The sequence below is a fragment of the Silurus meridionalis genome, chromosome 15, assembly GCF_014805685.1.
Source record: "Silurus meridionalis isolate SWU-2019-XX chromosome 15, ASM1480568v1, whole genome shotgun sequence".
Taxonomy (NCBI): Eukaryota; Metazoa; Chordata; class Actinopteri; order Siluriformes; family Siluridae; genus Silurus; species Silurus meridionalis.
In genome coordinates this window covers 15571939-15598081 of record NC_060898.1, presented here as the reverse complement: position 1 = coordinate 15598081, position 26143 = coordinate 15571939, and the positions used below count along the sequence as shown (strand labels likewise).

At 36.4% G+C, this 26143-nt stretch overlaps 1 protein-coding gene across 15 annotated transcripts in view; it reads left to right on the top strand.

The window, feature by feature from the left end:
• The window catches only part of ncam1a (neural cell adhesion molecule 1a), a 258543-nt gene that overhangs the window by 192790 nt on the left and 39610 nt on the right, over positions 1-26143 (top strand). For 9 of the 15 annotated variants that reach the window (XM_046867287.1, XM_046867279.1, XM_046867286.1 and 6 more), the window contains 5 exons: positions 3012-3162; positions 7180-7364; positions 9436-9532; positions 12118-12285; positions 17959-18084. In XM_046867287.1, coding sequence (XP_046723243.1) covers positions 3012-3162; positions 7180-7364; positions 9436-9532; positions 12118-12285; positions 17959-18084 — 727 coding nt within the window. Of the gene's footprint in view, positions 1-3011; positions 3163-7179; positions 7365-9435; positions 9533-12117; positions 12286-17958; positions 18085-22114; positions 22130-26143 lie in introns of all 15 variants that reach the window. The other 6 variants (XM_046867282.1, XM_046867281.1, XM_046867278.1 and 3 more) reach the window with 1 other exon arrangement.

Genomic DNA, 26143 nt, shown 5'->3' with positions numbered 1-26143 from the left:
GATGTTGTCTTGCTTTAATGATAGCACATGCTTTTTAAAAGGTGTATCGCAATTCCACATTTAGTCTCCTTTTACTGTTATAAACAGCCTCCAATCTTCTAGAAAGATGTTTCTCTAGATATTTGGAGTGGACATTTGTGTTTATTTGTGTAGGGTGAGGAGGCCTGGGGTGCACTCAGAATTTCAATTCATCTCAAAATTCTCAGTATGGTTGAGGTCAGATCTCTGTAGCAAGCCGCTTAAGATCTTCCCCTCCAGCCCAGGTTTGGTTTACCTACAGACGTTCAAGTGAAGGGAAAACATAAAGCTACTGCATCCAGAGACATCATATTCAATAGTGTGCCTCCAACAGTAAAAAAGTATCCTGGAAAGAAAACAGATCAAGCTAATGATATGCCCTCGTGAGTGTTTTAATGACGGTGATCGAGAGCAGCGTCTAACTCGTCATTCCAAAATCTCCTATAGGTATTCATTTGGTTAGGATCTATTTACTACAATGGCCATAGCATAAGATTTGCATTAGTTTCACCCTCAACGAACCAATCAGTAAGCCCTCCTGTCCTTTGAATGAGAGCAGAGTCATCCAAGAGACCGCTACCTTAAGGATAAAATTGTTTCATCATCGCGTAAAGATGATCGATCAAAAGGACTTTGTTTTGTTTGTATTGAGGTTTCCATCGAAGAGGATAAAGGAATCCAAACTGCACCAGCAAATATAATAAATGCCCCCCTACAGATTAACCAAGCAGCATTTTTTTATTTTATTTTTTTTACATAGTGTTTAGTATTATGTGAGCATTTTTATATACAACAGTTGCTTTAAGCTTTCTGCCATAGGCATGTTTTTTTGAGGCTTTTCAGTAACAAGAATCTGGTTTTTTCCATCCTATTATCTATGCATGAAAAAACAGAATAAGCAGACAGTTTAAATCTAACATAATTGATAGGAATTTTGTGTATAATATGAAATGTAACTAGAAACTGATAAAAGCAGGATGTGTTGTTTGTCAACTAATAAAAGTCTGGGCAAATTACTGAAGTAGAACAGGTCTACTCAGGATGTGTTGCTATTGAAAAGTAATGAACTTTAGAGTGGAAACTCTGCTTTGTGTTGCATCGCTCTTATGAGACACATTATGTGTAATCAAAATGTCTTCAAGTATCCTGATGTATATGTTTTGCTTTTTCTAGTGTTTTTTAAATGGCCGTCCGATGTTGTTCAGAACCTTTGGGAAACACTGTAAGGCTCTCCATGTGGTCCAAATGTATAAGCACCAATGTGAAATGCGGCAAGAGCGAGTCTCTGTAAATGAGTGTGTGTGTGTTCAGCCGGGTGTAATCGTCCAGCTGTGCAGTTCAAAAACTGTTCACCGGACCAAAGCTGTGTGGTCCACTTCATTACCGATTCCTGTTTGACTGTATCCCAGAGCACCCCTAGGAGAGCTTTGAAAGAAACACTATAGTCAATCCAGAACTGTTTGCTAACATGTTGTTTAAACAAATTTTGCTTGTTGTTTTTTTTAAAAGAAAAGAAAATTTCACTGTCTAAATAATAAGAAAAAAGCATTTCAATATAGAAATACACATATGAAGCCTAGCTTCTGTTGCACTGACAGGCTGTGATCCATGACAAGAGACAAGTTTCGGCATAGCACTGTGTTATTACTGTGTCAGTTAATGTTGCTTGTTTTCATCGATTGAAGATGTTCAGGTGGCGTTTGTTGGATTGCTCTGGAATGTTTGAGCAGTGTGGAATCATTTTCCAATGAAAGCTGCGTCTCAATCAACACTATACTTTAGTAGAGTCAGGAAGGCGGCCATTTTAAGGGCTGGCTCGATCACAAAATACTTCCAGTCTATTTGGAATTATATTCTCTAAAAGAAACAATTCTATAATGCATTGTAAAAACCAGAAAGCTCAAATGTTAATTATATTCCCCCCTTCTGTGCAGTCCATAACTAGCTTAACCACGAATCCGATAAATGCCTTCCAGCTAAAATGGAACATTCTGATGGAAAAAAACTGCACATACAGTGCACTTTTGTTATCAAGACTATATATTTCAAGAGAGAGAAAAAAACGCAACCCCTCTGTTTATATTCATCAAACATTTGAAAAGCCATTTTAATGTTTTTCTATTTCATTAATAATTATAAAATTTCTCCACTTCGCTGGCATAAACCAAGATAATTTGTGTGTGTGTGTGTGTGTGTGTGTGTGTGTGTGTGTGTGTGTGTCTGTGAAACTTGCCCTGCTTACTTTGCTCCCTTGAAATCAGCAGCTCTTCTTGAAAATAAATAACTTCTGGCTGCTTTGCTGTGTCACTTCCCTCCTGGTGAGAGTGCAGCATGTGAATATATAGTATTGCTTCTCTTTGATTTTCTTGTGCAAGTGAAAATCTTTGGCTTCTTCGATGTCGTGGCTACTGTTAGTGTTGTGTTTATATTCATTTGAATGCTAAATCTATTAATTCATTATGATGTAAATGGGATAATTACGGGGAGGAGTCAAATCTGGAACACATTTGGAAAATTGACAGTTCTAGAATGAGGAAGCTCTCATTCTAGCTCTCTCTCTCTTTCTAGCTCTTGCAGTTTTAAATGTTCGCATTCTTTATTGGCCTGACAATTAACTACATTTGTATTGCCCAAGCAAGTATAAAAAGAAAGGATAATGCAAAATAGGAGAAATAAAATACAAAATAAAATTTTCAAAAGTACTAATAGATTCAATTCTGAAAGTAATAAACAAAAATGTTTATAAATAAAATACACTATAAAGCTGCTGTCATTGGAATGACTGGCAAAAAAAGACAGATTAATACAGAATACAAGTGAATTCACCAATATAGTAAAAGAAAGAGGGACAGGGGTGAGGCAGATTACTCTGTGTCTCTCATATTGTGGCAGGTCAAGATATAATGTTCTGCTTTATGTTGTCCTATGTTGTCTGCCATGGTGTACTGTTTTTTTCAGCATTTGCAATAGCATCTCTCTGTCTTTCTTTACAGAGTCTGGATAGTAATGTGATCGTGCGCAGTGATGCCCGTGTGTCCTCTCTCACCTTGAAGTACGTCCAGTTCACAGACGCCGGCCAGTATCTCTGCACCGCACGAAACTCCATCGGCCAGGACATCCAGAGCATGTACTTGGAAGTGCGCTGTAAGAAACCCAGCTGTCTCTTCTCATACACTGTGTGGACAATGATTTGTGGACACCTGAACATGTCGTATGTGCTTATTGATCTTCCCATTCCACATTTAGTTCTTATTTGCTGTTATAATATCTTCCTGCCATAAGTTCTAGACACATATGGCAGGAAATGGCAGGTGTCCCATCAGTATATGTGTCTTCTTTTCCCTATTTCAATAAGAATACAATCTGTAATGATGTCAGTGCATATGACTATATCCACCACACAAAGGCAATAACAAAATGAAACAAGATACAGATACTAGATGAGATTTCTATGTCAGACAGCTCAGAATAAACACAATGACAGAAGAAGTGTTACTCTAAATTCTGACTGAAACATGAGCATAATGACAAGGTAAGTTAAGCAATGTAACACTGCAAAAATATTTGGAATCCTGAATATGAGCATTTTTAAGCAACACTTCAGTTTATTCAGTTTAATAACAAATATAAGTTTATATTTGCTTGAAATGATTTATTTAAAGCACTAATTACTAGGAAGATGTCAAAAATAAACTTAAGTTTAAAGTTTAGAAATAAATTTAATTGTCTTATATTTGTCATTAAATAATGTCTTCATTTGAATTTAAATGATTTCTGCATTAAATGTAATGAGAACTAGGAAATGCTATAGTTCCTGGAAGACGTTGTCTTTGGTTATGGAAGATTTGAAATTATAAATAAGATGTTTCTAAAAGTATTTTATGTTTCTAAAAGTATAAAAACAGTCTTCTTTCGTTTCAGATTAACTCAGGTGCAGATTTGCTCAGGCAGTGATTATTAGATTTCCTTCTTTTTTAAGTTTCAACAGGATGTGGAGAGGCATAGAAGGACTTGTCAATTAAATAAGCGAAGGAAAAATAAAAGAAAGGATGAAAAAAGGATGGAAAACAAAGTCAGATGTTAATCATTGTGAAGCGAACAAGATTTGGAGAAAATTGATCTGTGTTGTTAGCTCTACTGTAAAAGTCTTTCAATCACACATTTCCTCGAAGAGATTGGTTTAGAAACGTGTTAAAGATACCTAATAGGGACTCACGCATAAGCAAATGCATAACAACCTTAGGCATACAAAATATGACCCACTTCTGATTGGCAGGAAAAAAAAAGAAGTATAAGGTGGTAATGCAAAAGCTTTTAATCTTATCAAATTACGTTTTCTTCAGCAGCATCCACGCACTATTAGCATGTAAGAGATTTACAGAAAGGAAAGTAGATCAAAATCAGATTTAATCTTACTCTGCACTCTCAAACGGGTTGCCGGAATCAGGCACACAGTGCTGAAAAAGCCTAACGCGTAATGAAAGACTGATTGGATTAATTTCCCTCACCTGAAAAACAAGTAATCTGCTCTGCTTGTGAGATAAAATCACGATGCACGACTGAATAGCAAATGCAGTTCCACGCAGTACGGATTGGTGGTAATCAGGTTCTTGGCTGAGTGCTTGGAGTGTCTTGGTCTAATTAGCGATAAGAGAAAGGTTCTTTGTTTTGAGCAGGTGAACCTGAATGAGATCACACTAGTTACACAACCTCTGAATTGTTTGGGCAGTCGTTATCCAGGACACGGCTTTTGAGAGCAAGGACAGGAAAAAAGACAAAACCACTGATTTACTGCTCCCTGTCAATCCCAGCCATGCCTCTGATGGTGCATGTTTATCTGTTAGTTTAGCATTAATACCTAAATCAAGAACAAGATGGTGTGAAACTTTGATGTTTTACCTGCTAAAACTGTTTTAGTGGTTGGTTAGTTAGTTGGTTGGTTTGTCAGTCAGGCGGTCGGTCGGTCGGTTGGTTGGTATTGGTGGATTGGAATGTTTTGGTGTTGGTTGGTTGGCCATTTGCTTGGATAAGTGGTTTGATGGTTCGTTGCTTTGATTGATTTGGAATGTTTTGGTTTTGGCTGGGTTGGTTGGTTGATTGGAATGTTTTGCTGTGGTTGGGTCGTCGGTTGTTTTGCCGATTGGTTGGTTGGTTGGTTGGTTGGTTGGGTTGGTTGATTGGAATGTTTTAGTGGGTGTTGGTTGGTTGGGTTGGTTGGTTGGGTTGGTTGATTGGAATGTTTTGGTGTTGATTGGTTTGATGGTTGGGTGGTTTGATTGGTTGCAATGTTTTGGTGCTGGTTGGTTGGTTTGATAATTGGTTCGATGGATGGCTGGTTTGGTTGATTGGAATGTTTTGGTGTTGGTTGGTTGGTTGATTGGTTGATTGATTGGTTTGGTGTTGTTTGATTGGATGGTTTGGGGTTGGTTGATTGGTTGGTTGGTTACAGGTAAAAAAAACAGATGACAAATAGTGATAGAAGCAGAAAAGTCAGCTAAAATGACAGTGACAAGTAGCTGGATGGAAATCGAGTGTTATTAGTAAGACTAGAAAAGTTTGAAAGAGTGATGCATGTAAATTCTTAGTAAGAAATATGGTGAGAGAGTGTGAGTTTTGACAGTTGGTGCTTATATGTAAATGTCAATCCTTGCTGTTACTTTAGAAACAATAACGTATTTGAAGTAGCGTATTCGTATAAACCTGTGATGCTCATTAAAGCTGGCACTATTGTCAGAAGTGCTGTTCTAGAAAATGAATCAGTGCCTTCTGTCTGGAAGTCAGTCTGTTATAAATCAGTATCACTGAAACCAGCATGGTGGAACTCATCGAGATAAAATACATGCCATATACAGTTATTTTTAATATGGGTTGGGTGAGATATGTTCTTTCAGATGACAGCAATTATACGTTTTTGTTTTTTTTTTTACTCCTTAAAAGAGATGTGTTTGCAGTGTGTGAACACCAGTGTTGTAGCCTTTGGTCCTGAGAGTAGCTCATAGTGATAAGAGATAAGATTGGAGGGCAAATTTGCCTTATAACAGCAGCACCTTGGAGATGTGCTGACTCTGTGGAGCCAAACAGTCTAATATTAGAGAGTTCAATTACCCAGTGGAGCTCTCTCATCCCGTACAGCCAGCTTTACAACCAGCCAAATTACATAAGTGCCAAGTGGGGTATCATCTAATGGTTTATCAGGAGAAATGCATTTTTTTTTGGAAATGACAAAGTGCAAAATGAAAAATCATCCTTGCCTCGAATTATAAACAGAATGTGTAAAAGATATTAATCACAAATATATGGCCTAAACTTTATATTCGAAATCAAAAAATGTTTGTGGTGATTAATCTTGAAAATTGACTTCATTTTGATTATTTGTCATGAATCTGTTTAAATTATTAAAGTACAAATCTGTTTAAAGTATTAAAGTAAAAGAAAAAAGAATGACAAAGGTTGTGGTTTCATAAGTATTCACCCTTATTTATATGCAACCCTAAAAAACTATAGATCTGCCATCAGATTTACCAGAATGGAAATCAATTAACATAATTCCAATATTCATACATCTTTTTCTCAAGGTCCTATACTTTGTTAGGGAAAAATACAAAAACAAAGAGCCCTATGAAGACCAAGCAGATGTCCAAAGTTCTAGTGAAAAAAATTGGGAAAGTATCCATCAGAATTTGGTATCCCAAACACTGAAAACTGTGCACATTGCTATTAAGGTAATTCTATTATTACAAAACTGAGAGAACATGGTGCAACTTTATCTCTGCCAAAAGGAGGACATCTATCAAAATGTCATTGACTAGTTAAGGAGGGCATTAGCCAAATAAGGAATCATAAGGACAAGGGCGAGCACTAAACACATAAAGAGTCAAAAAAAAAAAATACTGTTTGAATTGTCCCCAAATGACATGTTAGAGATTTAACAAACATTTAGAATAAAAAAAATGAATAGTGAAAAAGGCATGGTGGTGGTAGCATCATGCTGAGTCTTCAGCCAGATATTTTCTAAGCCTGAGAAAGGTTTTAAAATATAAATTGTAGCAAATGTATTTACTCGGAAAACAATACAGTACTAAGATATATAAACAGGACACTATTTTTGTCTTCATTTTTCAAATCATCTTTTGACTAACGAATTGATGTGGTTTATTACAGATGCTCCAAAAGTCCATGGCCAAGTGACCAAGTTTACTTGGGATGGCAATGCGGCTAATCTTACATGTGAGGCTCTGGCTCATCCGAGTGCAACAGTGCAGTGGTTTCGCGATGGACTGCAGCTGCCAGCAGTGAACACCACCAACGTCAAGATCTACAACACACCCAGTGCCAGCCACCTGGAGGTCTGTTCACCATCAATCCACTGCCTCTACATGCCTGTCATGACACCTTAACTCTCACTATCACCATGCTCTTTGTCTAGCAGTGTTTTTTGGCCATACAGCGGGATTTACAGTTTAAGTTTTGTTTCAGATCGATTCATAAACATATAGACTATAGCTAAACAATGTAAAATGTGTTCTAAGAGCTCCAAAAAGAATAGTCGATATTTCACACCCAAAGGGTTGAATAAATATGCAATCTAAGGCACTTCTATACAAATTCTATAACAATAAGGTGTAGTCAATGTAAATATATTGGGATTGATTAGAATTAGATGAGAACATGGAAAATAATCAGCTTAGACTGGATTTTATACTGAAAGCAGGTGCAAACTAGTACAACTGAACCTCAAGTAAATTGGTAGGAGGATATTTCATCTAATTAAAGACAAAATAATGCCTTTTCTTTCTTAAAACGGCGACATTTCTTTCAATCATTACTGAATATCAACACATTTAGAAAGAAAGTAAAAGGGCACTACATTAAAAAGAAAACCTGTATTTCCAAGTTATTTTCATTACAATCCAGCATAAACATATGCTGAGAAGTTTAACTTACATATTTTCTTTTGTTCAAATTAGGTGAATATATAATATATAAATTAGGTTATATTTAACCCGATGTACCAACAAGGGTATGACATTTACTTTTTTTGTCCAAAAGCTTTTTATAAATCTTATTATTATTATTATTATTATTATTAATATTATTATTATTATTAATATTATTATTTATCTTTGACATTTACTTTTTTTTTTTATTTGGCTTTATGTGATATTACAGATCCCAAAATTGTTAATTTTCATATTAAAATAGAGCTGGAATATAAATCTGTCAAAACCATTATTAGTCTAAGAGCTCAGAATGTTGGGGTTTAATTGCCTGGTTTTTTTTTTTGTTGTTGTTGTTTTGTTTTATGACTGAAGATGTTGAGGTTTTCGTTGGGAGTGACAAGGATGAATAAGATTAGAAATGAGTTTATTAGAGGGACAGCGCATGTAGGATGTTTTGGTGACAAGGTGAGGGAGGCGAGATTGAGATGGTTTGGACATGTGCAGAGGAGGGACATATGGCATATATCGGTAGAAGAATGCTGAGGATGGAGCCACCAGGTAGGAGGAAAAAAAGAAGGCCAAGGAGGAGGTTCATGGATGTGGTGAGGGAAGACATGCAGGTAGTTGGTGTAAAAGAGGCAGATGTAGAGGACAGGGTGGTATGGAGACGGATGATCCGCTGTGGCGACCCCTAATGGGAGCAGCCGAAATAAGAAGAAGAAGAAGAAGAAGAAGTTTTTTTGTTTTATGAATGTGGTGCATTCGATCTACTTAATGACACTGTTCAGTAATATATATCTAATATTTTTTCTATAACAGCATGATTTTCTCATTGTTTTGTTTTCCCTTATAGGCAAACTATTACACTAATTACACTCATTAAGCTGTTCTCAATAATGTCTGCGTAAACAGCATTCTGAAGCGCCTTGGAGGCAACACAAATGCTCACTGTATAAACAAACAGACAAACAAACAAACAAACAAATAATACACAAATTCATGAATTAGACTAAATAGTTTTATTAATTTTTATGAATTTTTTTCTGTCCCTTCCTGTCCTGGAAGAAAAGAATACTGAGAGTGATGCAATAGGAAAAGAGACGACGAGAGAGAAACTGCATGCACATGTTGTCAGGTTTTCAGGCCATTTAATGGAGCTCACAATGTTCTCTGTGACAGTCCCTGCACTTGTGACACACTTTCCCAGGCTGCTGGAGCTAATGGTGCCACTACTATCCTCTATCTCTCTCAAGTCTATGTCTCCCTATCTCTCTCTCTTACTTTTTCTCTTTATTTTTCTTTGAGTGTTTCAATAAGTATCAAGCAAGATGACTGCCACAAGCAGAGATTAAAAGGCCACTTCAAGTGCCCTGGCCAGAAGCCATCTTGCCAAATACTGTGTGTGTCATGCTAGGTCAGATCACACACTGGCATAATTTATTAATTTTTTTCCCTTTTTTTGCTTGTTTGCTTTCAGGTGACCCCTGAGTCCCAGACTGACTTCGGGAGCTACAACTGCACAGCCACCAATGCAATCGGCAGTGACTCTAAGGAGTTCCTTTTAATCTCGGCAGGTTTGTATATGAGAATATATATAAAAACAGAAGCACAGATATAGCACAGACACATAACATTGTAGCAGAACTTAAATATTTCATTAGATGTGTATTTTTACTGTAAGTAGTTTAATGTCATAAAACCTTCTCGAAATCCTTCCTGATAATTTCCAAAATGCTAAGCAATCAGAAGGTAATTTACCCACAAACACAAAATAGTTTAGCAGCAGCAATTGAGGCTGTGCATGTGGTTTTCTGGGTTGAGGCTCTGGAGTAATAAACGCAGAGGGGACATAATTTCCAGGCTGAACAGCAGACAGCAAGAGATGCCGCCAGCTCAGATATTTTTGACGCTCTGTAAACTGGGTCAGCCGTGAACTGGCGTGGGTGGCTTTGAGACGATTATTTAGACTTTATGTGATGGACAGTGCAGACAAGACTCCCTTTTTGATCTTCCTCTGTGCGGCCGCAATTCCCCTTTTGCCCAATCAGCACCTAGAGTGTGAAACCCGGGCTTTTATTATTTTTCTAAAGTGTTTCTTTGAGAAAGCATTTATTTAAATAAATAAATGTGTCGCAGAAAGTGGTTGCTTTCAAGTCGTAACCATATTGTCCACAGCTACTGTATTCATTCTTCCTTTTAAAGATTATTTTAAAATTGGTTTACCCCAGTCCTGTGTTATTTGTTTTTATGCCATATATCCAGCTATATTATTGCATTGGAATTTAAAATGTACCCAGTGCCTGCTTAAAGAAAAATAAAACAGGAATTTTTGTGTTGATTGGAGTAGTTTTACTAGAAAAGATGGAAATAAGTACTTGTTACTTAAAATCTTTGAGTCTCATCCAAATGTCAGGATAAATTGTAACTGTAAACTGTAAAATGATTAGTAGAAACAATGACTACAGATGTCCTTTTGCAGCTTTACTAAATGCACATATGTCCAAAGATCTAATTCTGCTTTCATACTTGTTTTATAATACAGCATCAATTACTCTGAGTTTTCCTGTGTTATTAATTGTAGTCTTTCTTTGCCTTATCCCTGCTCCTACTGTGATGCTAACCACTACCACCAGCAATTTGATGATGTTATTTTAGCACTAGCAGTGGTGTAGCTTGTTAGGTTGTAATTCACCCAAAAGTAGCCTTATTTTTGCCAGTCACTGACTCTAAAGGACTAATACTAGTTTCCAAGATTGCTCCGGTGCTCCATTATGCTAGCACCAAGCTTGCAGTTGTAAATTACAAGCTTTCAGTATTTACTAGTGCTGTATAATTTGTTCATTAGTTTGTGTTTTGTTCTAAACATGGTAGGAATGATTTCATGGTTGGAAAAGAAAATGTTACATGATTTTACACTACTGTTAGTTTTGTGCTAGCATAAAGGAGCATGAGAGCGATGATGGAAAGGCATTATTTTTAAGGTTTCAGCTAGAGAAAAGGTAGACTAGTTTATAAAGTATTATCGTATTTTCCGGACTATAAGCCGCTACTTTTTTCCCACGTTTTGAACCCCGAGGCTTAAATAACGAAGCGGCTTATTTATGAATTTTTCCTGGGTTTTTCCCAGTTTCGCAAACTTCAAGCCAAAAAACTGACCGACATAACATTAGACCAATGAAATTTCTGAACGGAAACGAAAAACGCACCTCACCTGTGTTCTGAGCTGCACGGCATCGGGAGAAAAAACTTCCATCGGGTGATTTTTAAACGCACGACGATGCCAAAAGATAACCTACCAACAGAAATTGTTGTGAAAGGAAGGAGGAAGACAGTGAACAATTACTTACTTGGTCGGCTACTGTTTAGATACAAGTCGTTGTAACGCGTTGAGTCTGGGTGAAGGGAGAGCTCGCTAACTCCAGTTGCAACAGAAATCATATATGCACAGACAGGTTTCTAAAACTCGTGCTTTTTTATTTTTCTTGGCAACAGCGTTACGGGTTAGTCAAACAAACTTAGAAAGGAGCATCAGAAAATAATAAGGACATATTCCTCAGTCTCCACACATGCAGTAATACCGGAAATGCAGTAGCATGCTATTCCCAAAATACCACTATGCTCCTAAAGGATTTTGCCCGTTACACCGTGTGTAACGTGTCTTTCGTTAAAGCCTGTGTAAAGTACATTAGTGTAGACACCTGCAGCTTATAGACAGGTGCGGCTTATTTATGTTAAAAATTAAAATATTTGTAAAATTCAGTGGTTGCGGCTTATATATGGGTGCGCTTATAGTCCGGAAATTACGGTATATTATTTCAGAGTTAAGTGCAGAAACCTGGTAATTCACTTATACTACTACTTATGCCACTTATAATATGCCAGCACCAAACTAAATGTAGTGTAACTTTCCAGAAACGAAAGTTCAAGATTGTTTTAACCATAGCTAACATAGTAACAACATTTTGCTTTTGCATGGCAGAAATTGGCTAATGCAAAAAAAATCTGCTAAGATTTTATCATTTTAATATGTATGAGTATGCCTTTCTTCAGAATATCTCCCCAGAACCTTTCTTTCTAATGAAATATGTGTACGTGTGTGTGTGTGTGTGTGTGTGTGTGTGTGTGTGTGTGTGTGTGTGTGTGTGTGTGTGTTGTATAGACGTGCCATCGGCTCCAGTTATTGAGCATATAGAGCCGTACCCCAGCACAGCCATGGTGGAGTTTGATGAGCCGGCTTCAGAAGGAGGCGTTCCTATTCTCAAGTACAAGGCCCAGTGGAGGACAAAGGGTCAAGACTGGGTTAGCAAAATATACATTGTGGAGGAAGGTAAGCATCTCTACACGCTAGATTGTTAGATATCGTTATCTCAAAGCACTGGAAAATTCTTAATTCTGATTTGTCAGAAAGGTTTAATGAATTTTCTATAACAACATTATGTATATACTGTTAGATTTTCTTTACAAATTAATTATTCACTTGTTTAGTGGAAGCTCTGCAAAAAACATTGATATTCTTTTTATGAGGAAGTTTGTGGAAGGAGTCTCCAGTGTCAGTGATTTGGAACATTACATCTTTAAAGGTAAAGTTGTCTGACATAGGGAAACTCTTTAGGTCAGAGGGCATTGTTCTTTCTTTAATTAACTTTGACAGTGTTTTTATTAATAAAAACCTGTTAAATTAGAAAATTACAAAGTATAATATAAGAAAAAATATAATAGAAACAAAACATTTTAAGATATTGGTTTTATTTAGAAAATAAGATGTCATGCTGTATTTTTTAAGGCATTGTAGTTGCTCTATAATATTGCATTCTTTACAACAAAGGTGTAAATTTTTAAGATGATTTGGATTATTTTAAGAGAAGAGAAGCCTATGTTTTTTTAATAACTTTTACAGCACCAGACCAACTAAAACAACTGTGTCTGCAGTAAACAGTCCTCTTTTTTTATTAGCAAATCTCAAACGTTTGCATTCCTGTTGACACGCTTTAGTTTATTTATTCAGTTGTGCCACATTAATGCGTCTAAAGACTAAAACAGTCAAAACATGTTTACTTTCGTAAGTCTTATTTAAGGCTCCCAAGTGGTTTGCTTTGAGCATTCAGAAAGAGCTCTGCAAAAAAAAAAAAAAACACTTCTCACGAGATGTAAAACAGAAATGCTGACCTTTCACTAGACTAGCAAATGCCATTACAAGGTATGAAAGTGTTTAGTGAATACATAAGCAACTGTGACAGTTATAATTTTGAAATGAAAAAAGTACAAACAGTAAGGCATTACCAGCTAGGGAAAAAATTAATTGCTGACAAATATTATAGGGCATAATAAAGTATACATTAAAACGAGAATTCTCCTGAACCAAGTGATATATGTACTGTATGTAATGGCATATATTTTACTGCCATTTTTAATTAACAATAAATCTGAGGGTATGCAAACTTTGCTGCAATCAAAATAAACCCTCAGGAGGTACAACAAAGCTGTAGTAATCCAGCAAGAAGCAGTGCAAACAATTTATAGTAATAAATCACAGCCTGATGTAATGTGGCCCATTGTGAGCTAAGTTACTGTTGGATTTAGATTTTATTCCAAATATCTTGACACAAAATACTTTATTTCATGTGATTTAAAACTCCAAAAATGTCATAAGTATATGCTTTTGCTTATATGTTTAAATGAGCTGGTGTTTAAATTTGTGAGATTTATTCAGAGCATCTTACAATCATAACATTCATACAACTGAGCAGTTGACAGTTAAAGTTTACAATTACAGTTTACAAGAGCCTCGTGGCAGCTTGGCCCTTAGTGTCCAATATAAAGCTCTTTTTGATGTTACTATATAAACAATAACACAGCTCCTGATTAGTTTGACAGGAAAGCATTCATATTATTGCCATGTGTTTGAATTCTTCTGATGCCACATCCTTCCATGGATTAAAGCCAAGGGAGAAAATTTGCCATGCTTTCTCAGTGAGAGAGCTGACAAAGTCTTTCTTCTATCAATCACAGCAACCCCTCCCAGTCATGGGCATCTGTGAGGTCATGTGTGCTGAAGAACGTAGATACTTTCCTTGAGCATGTGCAAAATACATGTTGCTGTATTTTAGTGGAGTATTGACTTGAAATTGACAGTTGTTGAGAAAAATATAGAAAAAAATCATAACCATAAGAAAAAAGGATAGCACTTTAGAGTGAGTAGGTTATCATAAACTTGTTATTTACTCTGCAGCTGGAACTTTTGTCACACTATATGACTGGCATAAACATTTTGCACAGCACTTAGGTAACAGAAGGAACTGGCCCATGTTGTCTTGCCAAGGCTTGCTAGTTAACACAGGAAAAAAAGTAGACCTGTTTTACAAACAGAACTGAAAAGCGGTGGTTCCCACAGTGTCGTACAGGGGTTAAGAACTTCTGAAAACCCACCAAATAACCTGTGGTGGAAGAAAGTAAAAACAAAACCCATCCTAATGACTCATTGTCACCATGACCTCCCATGAACATTGCACTCAGCTCTCGCTGCAACCTTTGCTAGTCAGAATTTTGCAAACCGAATCTTTTCTTTTCACTGGCACAACACTGCTGTCTGTTTCACAGGAACCGTTTGTGGCAGGCGTAAAATATAATACAAAATCGCCTAAAAATAGAGCGCACAATACTGGGTCTGGCATAGACTGAATACTAAGTACACAAGCTCTTGTCAGAGGCTGAAATGTGGTGTGTTTGTTTGAAGTCGTCCAGTCTCTGTCTCAAGGGAGAATGTGTCAGCTCACTCTTTTGCTGACAGACCATTCAGTCAGCCAGCCTTCCATGGGACATTCACGAGAGCAAGACTGAGATGTGCATATAAACACACACACACAAAAAAACCTGCATGTACACTTGGGGAAAGGGCACTACAGCTACCCCTGGAGTATGCCTCTGTCTAGAATATCTCCCCAGAACCTTTCTTTCTAATGAAATCTAAAAAAAGCAGGGTAAATACATCTCTCTTTAGAAATTTAAAATAACTTAGCTGATCCCCCCCCCTTCTCTCTCTCTCGCTCTATCCATCCATCTATCCATCTATCTATCTATCTATCTATCTATCTATCTATCTATCTATCTATCTATCTATCTATCTATCTATCTATCTATCTATGCCTACAAAAGTCAATCAAAGCAGGCCTGGGGACAACAAATTTGTTGTAATTAGTCAAGTGTGGCAATGAAAATACAGGATGTCACACACCTTCTGTTCAATGAACAGAGCAAGTCTATTCCAACCCTAGTTACATGAAATATCAAGCTGCTTCATGTTCTGAACCTTTTGGAGGTTTCTTTAGCCGTTGGCTGAACCAAGACAGCTCTTTAGATTTAAGACAAAATTATTGGCAAATAGGATATTTCTGTTTTGTTTTGTTTTGTTTTACATTTATCAGACAAAAATCATAAATAAATGAAAATGAAAATAACTCAAATTCGATCGTATCCCATCATACAAGAAAAGGTAACAATCCAAAATATAATGGGTGATATGAAAGTTAATTACACTTAAAAAAAAAAAAAATTCAAATAAATAAAATAAATCTCCTCGTAAATAAATTGGGATTGTTTTTTGTTCATTTGCTTGTTTGTTCGTGTTTTATTTTATTTTCGTTTTCTTTTGCAGCGCGATCCAGAATGTTGATGAGCATTGTGGCAATGTTTGACAACAGCAGTCTATTGAAAACGCATCATGAAATAATCTTAATCGGGACCACAGACCCACAGATTTCAAACATAGTGAGCACGAACTGGGTGCAATAGCGATGAATCAATATGCATTATATATTACACCTTTACACAACCTTATGTCTAATGATTTTCTATATAGGGTAGAATTAACAACACCAGAGCCATTACTCTGCAATTTGCAACATTTAAGAAAAATTAGCTAAAACCCAGGCAGTATAGCTGACATTGTTGCTTTATTTATGGTTGAAATTATGCCACATGCACTGCTTATTTTCACAAGGTCAGACATTTTAGGATTATTTATTTATTTGTCTGTTTGTTTTGTTTGTTTTAGTGCTGAACCTGTGTGCCTCAGTTCGTAATATATTTATGTATTTATTTTCTTTTTTTTTTTTTTTACATTATTATTCAAAATTTAAGGAGTTATCTTTTTTATTCCAGTTTTTGTTCATAATAGTGTGAGAATCAAATTAAATAGATTTACAAAGACAGTCACTTGAATCAAATCAAATTGTGAATGTAGTGTAGTACCACACCACTGCTGTTCACACAGACATGACTTTCTTTGTTCCTTTCCCCAAAATATCCAAGGCTAAATATTGCTTGCGCCTCCATCGGGTGCTCTTAATTCTGGCACTCAGTCCCTTGGAGTTTCATGGTGTGTGAGAGAATGCTGTGAGCAGAAACTATACACTGGTGCTAAATTCATCACAACATCAGCAACAAATTAGCCTCCCATCCCTATTCTTTGCTTCACACAACTGAGAAGGTACTAATCTGTGTACTGAAGAAAAGCACAGTGATGCAGATTATAGGTGTTTTGGCCAAGACTTGTTTGATTTTTGTAAATATAGTCAGTCAGCTATCTTTTTTATTGTGTGCGTTGATAAATAAGATATAATATTTTAATTTAAGTAGATAAAGTACTTAATTTTTTTTTAAGTACTGAAAGTCTTCAGACAATGTAAACTACAGATTTCTGCCAAAGTAATAGTGATATTAGAAATATTTACAAATATGTTGGTAAAATTGTAAGAAAAGCATCTGAATGACAAAAAAAAAAAATCACAATTTATTAATAAATTTAGTCTATAGAATTTACCATTTGGAACTTTTTTTTGTGTTTGCTTAGACATATATTGTCTTGTTATGATCCAGAAATATGACAAAAACCTGATAGAAAATGGTACTTTTTTACTATACAATATTATGAATTTGTGCAAATAAATCTTTAGCATTACCCATTTTTTCTATATAAACACCCACTTTATTAACAACACCTATCCTGCTGAGCCTTCATGCTATCCTGTCAGCAGCAAATCATATGGTATCAGCACAATGTGTAAAACCAGGGATAATCAGCCCAGGAGCTTCAGGTACTGTTCACATTAATGTGATTTCAGTGACACTGACCGCTGAATGATTGTTGAAGCCAGGCAGACTAGTTAGAGTATTTCAAAAACTGCTGATGCTCTGGAATTTAGTCTTTAGGTTGTAAACAGAATGATGGGGGTGTGCATCCAATCAGTGGCAGTTCTGTTGGTGGAAACAGCTTGTCAGTGAGAGAGGTCAGAGGCAAGACTGGTTCAAGCTGACAGGAAGACTACAGTAACCTAAAAAAGCACCCTTTACAACTGTGGTGAAAAAGAAACAGCTCAAAATGCACAACTAGTCAAACCTAAAGGTGGATGAAGCAAAACAGCAGAAGACCATGTCGAGTTTCACTTACATCAGGAAAGTCCAGGAGACTACAGTGGAAAAAGAGTCGTCAACTTGCACAGTTGATGATTGGAAATTAATATTTTTTTCTTAGATACCTAAGCTTTTAAGCTTAATGTATTAAAGTGGCATAAAGTATGAGTAGCAAAAAGGAGATTAAAAATATTCTGTGGTTTAAAAAAAATAAATAAATACTGGGATTTCACCTGCAGAGAGAGAAGTTTCTCTGAGAACACTGGAACAAGCCACAAGCCCATTTCCTTTGAAAACTGTGTATACAGTATGTGTGTATGTATGAGAAAGATATTCCTAGGAGAATTTATAAAATTTTCAATAAAGTAAGGCAAATTGTGATTTGATTAAATTTTCTTGTCAGTTGTTTTGCTGTTTAATGCTCAATATAATCATTATATTGATACTAAGCAATGATGTATTTAATTATTTCTGAAACCTTTAAGTGCCTCAGAGGTATACACACACGTCACATCCAGTAAGCAGTTTTGTTTATTCTGTGTTATAGTGTTATGCTGTCAGTGTGTTAATCAGAAAACTTTGTCATCCTCAGGCCACAGTGCCATCACCATTGTTGGGCTTAAGCCAGAGACTGAATACGAGGTCATAATGTCTGCCATCAACGGCAAGGGTGAAGGAGAAAGCTGTCCCCCAGAGACCTTTAAAACACTTCCTGTCAGTAAGTACTGCTCTCTGTTTTTCACTATCCCACATAACCATGGTGCTCACAATCCCTCACCGACCCTTAGTCCAGCAGCAGGCCACACCATAATCCGGATCCTCCACCTAGCAAATATGCTGCCAGTCTTTATGTATGTGTGTGTGAGAGAAAGTGAAAGAAAGAGTGAGCCAAAGAGTGCTGAGAGTGGCTTGGCTAATGTCTGATTCCAGCTCCACCAGTGCTCCCTGCAGTTTGACTGTCCAGCATCCGCTTCTTCAAAACCTCAAACCCCCACCCCACCTACCCCCTACTTCCTACCAGTGCCAAAAAGCTGGCATGTGCATCCAATCTGTGTGTTGTCTAAGATGATGGGCTCAAGCCTTGCTTCATATGGGGATTAAGATTAGGAAATTCTTTTGGATGTGTTTATTTCTGTCTATAAAGAATTACTTAAATAAAGTAGATTCTACTCTGTGCAATAGGAACAAGGTTTTATATATATATATATATATATATATATATATATATATATATATAGAGAGAGAGAGAGAGAGAGAGAGAGAGAGAGAGAATATATATAGAATGATATACAGAATATTCAGGATGTGCGCATTCACTATATGGCAAAAAGATTGTGATCACCTGACCATTGCAGCCCCTGTGATTTTTTAACATCCCAGTTCAGATATAGTTTCCACTTTGCTGTTATAAGAACTTTACATTCCTCTAAATTTTGGAGTGTGACTGTGGGGATTTGGCCATTCAGCCACAAGAGCTTTAGTGAGGTCAAGTACTAATAGTGTGTAAGGAGGCCTGGGGGCAATTCCGTGTTCTAGTTTATAAGAAAAGTGCTCACTGGTGTTGATGCTCAAGCTTGTTGCAAACTGCTTAAGTCCTTCCACTTTAACTTTGGCAAAGAATGTCTTTATGCGCCTTGCTTTGTGCATAGGGGTGATTTTATGTACACCCGAATTTATGTGTACTTTTCAATTTTATGCCAAGGGTTTGTGAATGACCCACAAATGGGCATCATGGTTAGGTATCCACATAATTTGAGCCCCTCACAATGTGATTTAATTAAGCCTAAGTGTCACAATAGCAAATGAATGTGCAATTAAAGTCATTCAGAGGCATTCATGTTTTTAAATCTGTTCCAAACCTTAAATTTTATACAAAATGATACCATTTACATGGTTTTCTAAACTTTACTATAATAGAAGGCTTTGAAAGCTTCCTAAAATAATAATAATATATATGTAATAATAGTAATAATATAATTAGTGTAATATGTCAATATTACTTAAAGCATATTAATATTAGTTTATTTATATTAGATATTAGAGTGTGTTTATGTTATGAAAAAGCATACACATGTATTTGAATTCATGTTATATTTGGACTTTTTTTTTTTTTTTTTGGGGTGGGGTGGGGGGGTCATTTCACAACCTTGATTCGATATTATACAGGGCATGCAGGAGTCTCTTTGAAAGCTGGACTTGAACAGCTCATAAAATCCTAATTTGGCTGAATGGAATTGCTTTTCTCTGCCTTGTCAGTGTGCTTGGAAACCAGAAGGCACAAAATTATCTGACATTTGAACACATAAATGGAAGGCATGTGTATCTCTGGTGTCAATAAAGTCTAATATTGCACATTAGCAAACATTTTTCTTTTTCCTATGCTCATATTTATAGCTTTTTTTAATTTTGAGTTTTCCTCCCCCCATGAAAGCTCGAAATAGAAATGCACATATACGTACAGACACACACACACACACACACACACACACACACACACATATATATAATGTGTGTAAAATGTAAATAAAAACAGAATGCAGTAAATTGCAAATCTCATTAACCGATATTTTATTTACAATAGGGCATGGAATACAAATCAAATGATTAAGCTGAGGAAATGTACAATAATAAAGAGATAAAGTACATTTTGGTTAAGATTTAGCAACCAGTGATGTTAATTGACAACAGATCAGTAAGATGATGGGGTATAAATTGTATATAATAGTATATCTTAGAGCCAGAATCTCTCAGAAGTAAAGATAGGCAAATCTTTACTTTCAATTTGTGAATGATTATGTCTACAAATTGTGGAACAATTTCAGAATAACATTCAACATAAAATTGCAAAAGAAAAAAGGTGAATATCTCATCATTTACAGTACATAATATCATCTAATGAATAATAGAATCTGTATATTGAATGCTTGTGATCTTCTGACCCTTTTCAATTAAAAATTGTTATGATTCTGTAACAGAAATTACTGATGGGCTCACTAACACCTCCAGAAATGATTGTATGTGAACACAGTTTGCCATGTCATCCAGGTTTGCAGGTTAAGTCTCTATCATGCATAGAAAAGGCATGCGTTAACATGATCAATAAATGATGTCACTCTCTCTGGGCCAAAGTTCATTTAAAATGTAATTGGGCAAAGTAGAAAACTGTTCTGTGGTCAGACTAAACAAAATTGTAATTTCTTTTTGGAAACCATGGACATCTAGACTAAAGAGGAGAGGGACTATCTGGCTTGTTAATAGCACATCTCTTATGGTATAGGAGTGCATTAGTGACTGTGGAATGGGAAGACTTCCCTTGCTCAATGCTTTTATATAAAGTTTGAGAGCAACAAATGCTTCCATCCAGAAAATCTATTTTTCAGGGAAGGCCTTGCATATTGGAGACCTGTCGCAGCCATCAAATTCAAAATGATCTAATTTTTACATTAAAATGGTATATTTTCTCAAATTAAACGTGAAATGTTTTTTGTTTTATTGTGAATAGATTATGGATTTGCAAATCATAGCATTCTTTTTTATTTACATTTTACACAGTGTCCCAACTTTTTTGGTATTGGGGTTGTATATATAAACTGAAAAGAAAGCAATGAATTGTCAGGTATGTTTTTGTAGGTCGTTAAATCATTTGTGCCATTTTTTTGTTGTTATTTATGCACTGCTAAACTAACAGCATTCATTTTGTAAATTGCTGCAACTGCAGTGTTTTCAGCTGAATTGGCCAAGATTGTACTTACAGACATCAAATTAGAACTTAAAAGTAAAACATGGATTTTTTTTCTCTGCTGTTTTTTTTGACGAAGGAACACTTTCCATGCATTATAAGCGTGTTTTAATCTTTATGGGGCTTTTTTTTTCAACCCGCTAGATAATTACAGAACATAATAACAGGCGTCTTTTTCTCAGCCTGCCTGGAAGCAGATTAGAAAAATAAGTAAGTGTGTGGAAAAGTGACGATAGTAAAGGCGACGACTTCTTTGATAATTTGGTTTCCTTCTAAACTAGTAGGGATTATGTGACTTTAAAAAAATGCACATAATTACTGCTCTCTGTGCAGTCTTTTATTAAAATACTTTATCCACTGATGCGATTCAGTTGATTCATCTCTGAAGTGCTGTGTAATGAAATCACCAAAAAAACGTTCACGCATCATGCTTTTTTGCCTGTTTTGCTTTGTGAAGATAGTCAGAGTCAAGTCAAGTCAAGTTAAGTTTATTTCTATAGCACTTTTCACAACAGACATTGTCTCAAAGCAGCTTTACAGAATTTAAGAGTAGATGGAAAGAGCAGGGAAGTTCTGTCTTTTTCATTTGCTAGACCTGGAAGTAAATGATTACTATAGAGCAGTAGTTGGTATTACGGTTAGCCCAGTTATTAGTCATAGGCAGGATGACAGTAATACTAATCTGTTTGGTATATCACGCTTCCATCTGCGCTTGGCCACCCTCTTTGCTTCTGTAGAAACCTCCATGCATTCCCATTTTCCTGCTCTCATTTTTCTCCCTGATTAATCAGGTCGTTCGGCTGTGCCATTTTGGGTTCCTTTAGGACTTTAAGTAGTTCTTATAAAAGTTTTGCCGAATTTAACCCAGAAGTGGCCAGTTGGACTCACCATTCTTTTCCACCATCTTGTCTTTTTTTGTTCTCACGTGTTCTCTTTTTCTGTTTCTTTGTTTGTTTTTGCATTCCTCGTCATGTTTCCCATCTTGTTTTTGTTCCACCGGACAACCCAGCCTATACTTTGACAAGTAAGTGCTTTATTTCTCTCTGGCTCTTCTCTCTTATCTCAGCTTGTTTCCGTTTCTACCAGTTACTCCGAACATGTCTTTCATACCCACATGGAAGCTATTAGCCAAAGGTAGTGAAGCTTAAATGAGAAATTCAAATGAGGACTTAAAGTATTCCCTGCTTCATGTGGACTCATACACCTCTCTGAAATTGGATTTGAAATATTCTGTTTTCTCTCTGAATTAAGTGCCTGTTTGCTCATTTCCTTGAAGCGAGGCATTAAGTAGAATGTTTGCATTAAAGACCTCTAGGGAGCTCATGTCATATCTTTCTCTTTCTTTCTTTCTTTCTTTTTAACATACTCTAACAGATGGGATCCCATTTTTTTTACTTGAATATGAATCAAGGTTTGTTGTTGTGATAGTTTTGTAGATTTTCACCAGCTGAAAGTATAAGAGTTTGCTACACTTTAGCTGTCCCTACTCCAGTGTTCACTATCCCTGTTCCTACATAAACTAGGCCATGACCTTGAGTCATTTAAAAGACAATTAAAATCAGGTTTAAGCTCTAGTCATTAAGGATTTTTTTAGAAAGAATGATGACCACCAGCGCATACCTTCCTTCTTCCATCATGTCTCTGTTAAAACCCAATGTGCATTAAGTAGAGTGTTAGTCATGGCTATTTCCTGCATTAATCATACAGTGATTTAAGCCTTGGGATGCTTTACGAAAGTATGGTTAAAAATGATGAGTATTTGGTTTGTAATGAATGAAAGCATTTACATTTTTGGCTACTTGACTTTAGAGTTGACTTTTGGTATGACTGTCTTTAGCTCTTATTTGTTAAGGATCTGGTTCAGTTTGCCTGGGGAAACCTTCTTGTGGTCGTTATGCTATCAGAGAGAAGCAGAAGACAGGCATGGAAGAGTCCATGTCTTATAACGATAACGTAATGCGATCTTGTTTGGTGGAGATGGATGGCATTGTCTGCTCTTGTTGTTGAGATAAACTTCATGGATATGTGAGGTGATTGGCGACATAATGATCCAAAATGCTGCAAACATTCACTAAACATTCATCAGCTTACAGATGACAGGATTGGAACACTTCACTGCTTCAGGCGGTCGTCACATTACTGCTAAACAGCCCTGCTGACAGTCTGGGGAGAATTTACCTGCCAATCCCTGTCTCCAGAAACAGACCCAAAATGAATCGGAAGTTGAAGACTTGCTGAACTGGTTGGGCCAGGAATGTGCACTCTCCTAAAGTATAACCTACGTTCTTTAACCAGAAATCAACTTTCCTAGAGAGTTTTATTTGAAACTATTGCTGTGAGTTAGAATAAAAGGGAACTCGAAAATAAATGCATCCATACTTTAAGCGCCTTTGCAACCCAGAATATTATGTGGCATATAGAAGAGGCATTGTGTGCTATAACACAGCTCTCTTTCGATATAGTGGAGAGATCTTCATTTTGACGTCTGTTGAGAAGTAAAGGAGTTCTGACAGGTACTCATCACCACAGGCATTCCCTCGATGATTGAAATCCCCAGGGGAGGAAGACAGTGGAAGTGTGAATAGAGGCTCAGTGGATGTCATGTTCAGCAGTACTCAGGAGACTGGCTATGCTGAGAAAGCTGCCTCTGGCCTTAGCCTCAATGCTGGTGGAAATCATAATAGAGAGGCTTGTAAACAATTCTTAGCAGAAAATGCTGCAGGGCCTGGCCATTGTCAATGACACTTCACAGTCAGTGGCAGAGTTGGTTTGTTAGGAGACACACAGCATTCGAGGTGAATGAAGGCAGACTGATAGACTGACGAATCCAGGTTTGTAACAAAAAAGAGAAAGAGAGAGAGAGAGAGAGAGAGAAAGATGATTGGTGGGCATCAAACAGAACTCTGGCAGATGCACCCACCTTGGCTCTTACTGCACTACAGTTTTGGAGTCCAGCCCATAAAACCCAATTCAGGGACCAAAGAAATGATGCCCACTGCCAAAGCTTTTTCTTCTTCCTTTATCTGCTTTCATACAAAAAAGAAAGTAGACATCTTTACAATGTTCTTAGATACATATGTTTAAAAATGTATGTTAAAAAATTACAGGACATTGAGATGGGTCACCCTTGGTAGTTCCATAAATGCTGGTCAGTGCACTAATCTGGACAGATTAATTATTAATTTTGCTGTGTACGTTCCAAAACAATTGACAGATTCAGCAGGAGTGCATTTGAGCAGTTGAGGTTTAAGTGTCCTGCTCAAGAACTAACCAGGCACAGCTATGTGCTACAATTGAACTCCCATCCTTATAATCATGAGTCCAAGTTAATGACTTACCCATTGAGACATTATTACCATTAACATTGTAGTCACTGACGTTGCATTTACATGGTGGGTGGTAGTATTTACATAAATACTGCATTAACAATGTCATATTTTGCCAACTTTGACACAGATTTGATCAGAAATATGTGCATATGAGTCACATTCAAAAGAATTTTTTTTTTCTGATAATGGAATATGAAAAAGCAGGTAGAATGTACAATCACTGAATTTTCACAATAAAAGGAATAAGATTTATATGGGAATAAGTTTGTTTCAAAGGCTGGTACAAATCAGAGGGCAATTCTTGGGACACTGTAGCAGAGCGTTCATGCAGTAGGCCCTGGCTCTTGCAAATATTACTACAAAATAGAAAGAGACATTTCTTATCACATTTAAAATCTAATGATGCTATCATCACAATCAGGTTTAGATTAGGTATTTTGTATATTGAACAGAAGAATGTGTTTCGAAAATATCTGAACTGTGCCTGATGTAAATGCAGCTTAGGAAATGTGTCTGATTGGCAGTGACCAACATCGAGTATTAGAATTTCCTGATAAACTGAAGTAAGTGAGAGGCCCAGTTTCTGAGTGAAGAAACCAAGCTTAGTTAAACAGTATCAAGGATGACAGCTTTGGAGACCTCGTTCTCTGCTCTTGTAAATCCTGTGAGGCGTGAAACAGTGGAAGTGGATGGATCTGTGGCAGCTCTTACTGCTGTATGTTTTATGACATTTACAAGTCGAGCAGGTTGTAATATGAGTGCAACAGTCCATACTACAGAGACTATTTAGTCCCAGAGAGTCATCGTCTCAAACACTTTAAAGCTTTGCTCCTGTGTAGACCAATCCATTTCCAACATGCTTGCTGTATACCAATCCATCTCAATACACCATCAAGCTGAGATTTAAAAATTACAATACAAATGATAATAGTGATGTAACGATAGTCATCGCTAGTAATACATCAGCACTACCAATATGTCTTCTTGTGTCACTCTTTTCAGGATACTCTGTGGAATTGAATTCAAAAAAGAGAATGTTTTGCTCTGTTATGCCATTATCTTGATTCATGAGTGCACTTAAAAGCCAAGGGAACAGCAGACAAGACATTCCTGTACCCTGTCAGAGTGTCCTTATCATAAGAACATTAATTGCAGTCTCTCCTGATGGAATATTCAACTACTTCACCATTTTACTTGATACAAAACATGTCTAATTTGATAATAAGCGATAGTCTATAGAGGCAATTATTTCCACCTGTTAATATTCAGTGTATGCTGTGAAGATTGTCCTTGGTGCAAGCTCCTAAACAGATTAGAAAGTTTTTGGGAAATAATGTTTTAGCTTGCACTCTCTAGAAAGCGATCCAGCAAACCGTCAAAGAATTGCAAGTGTAGGCCCGGTGTTTCAAATGGGATATATTGAACACAAAGGTTTTACCTTGAGTTATACACAACACAAAAAGATGAATGATGCTATTATCGATATAAAAATTAGGGAAAAAAGCAGGAGTGATTTTACCAAAAATCAAAACATCGGTATATTTTACCAAATGGACTAATAGAAATGTCTTTATTTAGGTTCCATCTCTTGGCTTTCTGTGTTCAAGGATCATGTTGTTTAAGGGAAATGTAATCGGTGTGGCTAAATACAGAATGTCTAATGCTTTAAAAGCTTAGCGTGCTTTTTGCATGATTTGATCAAGTTTTTA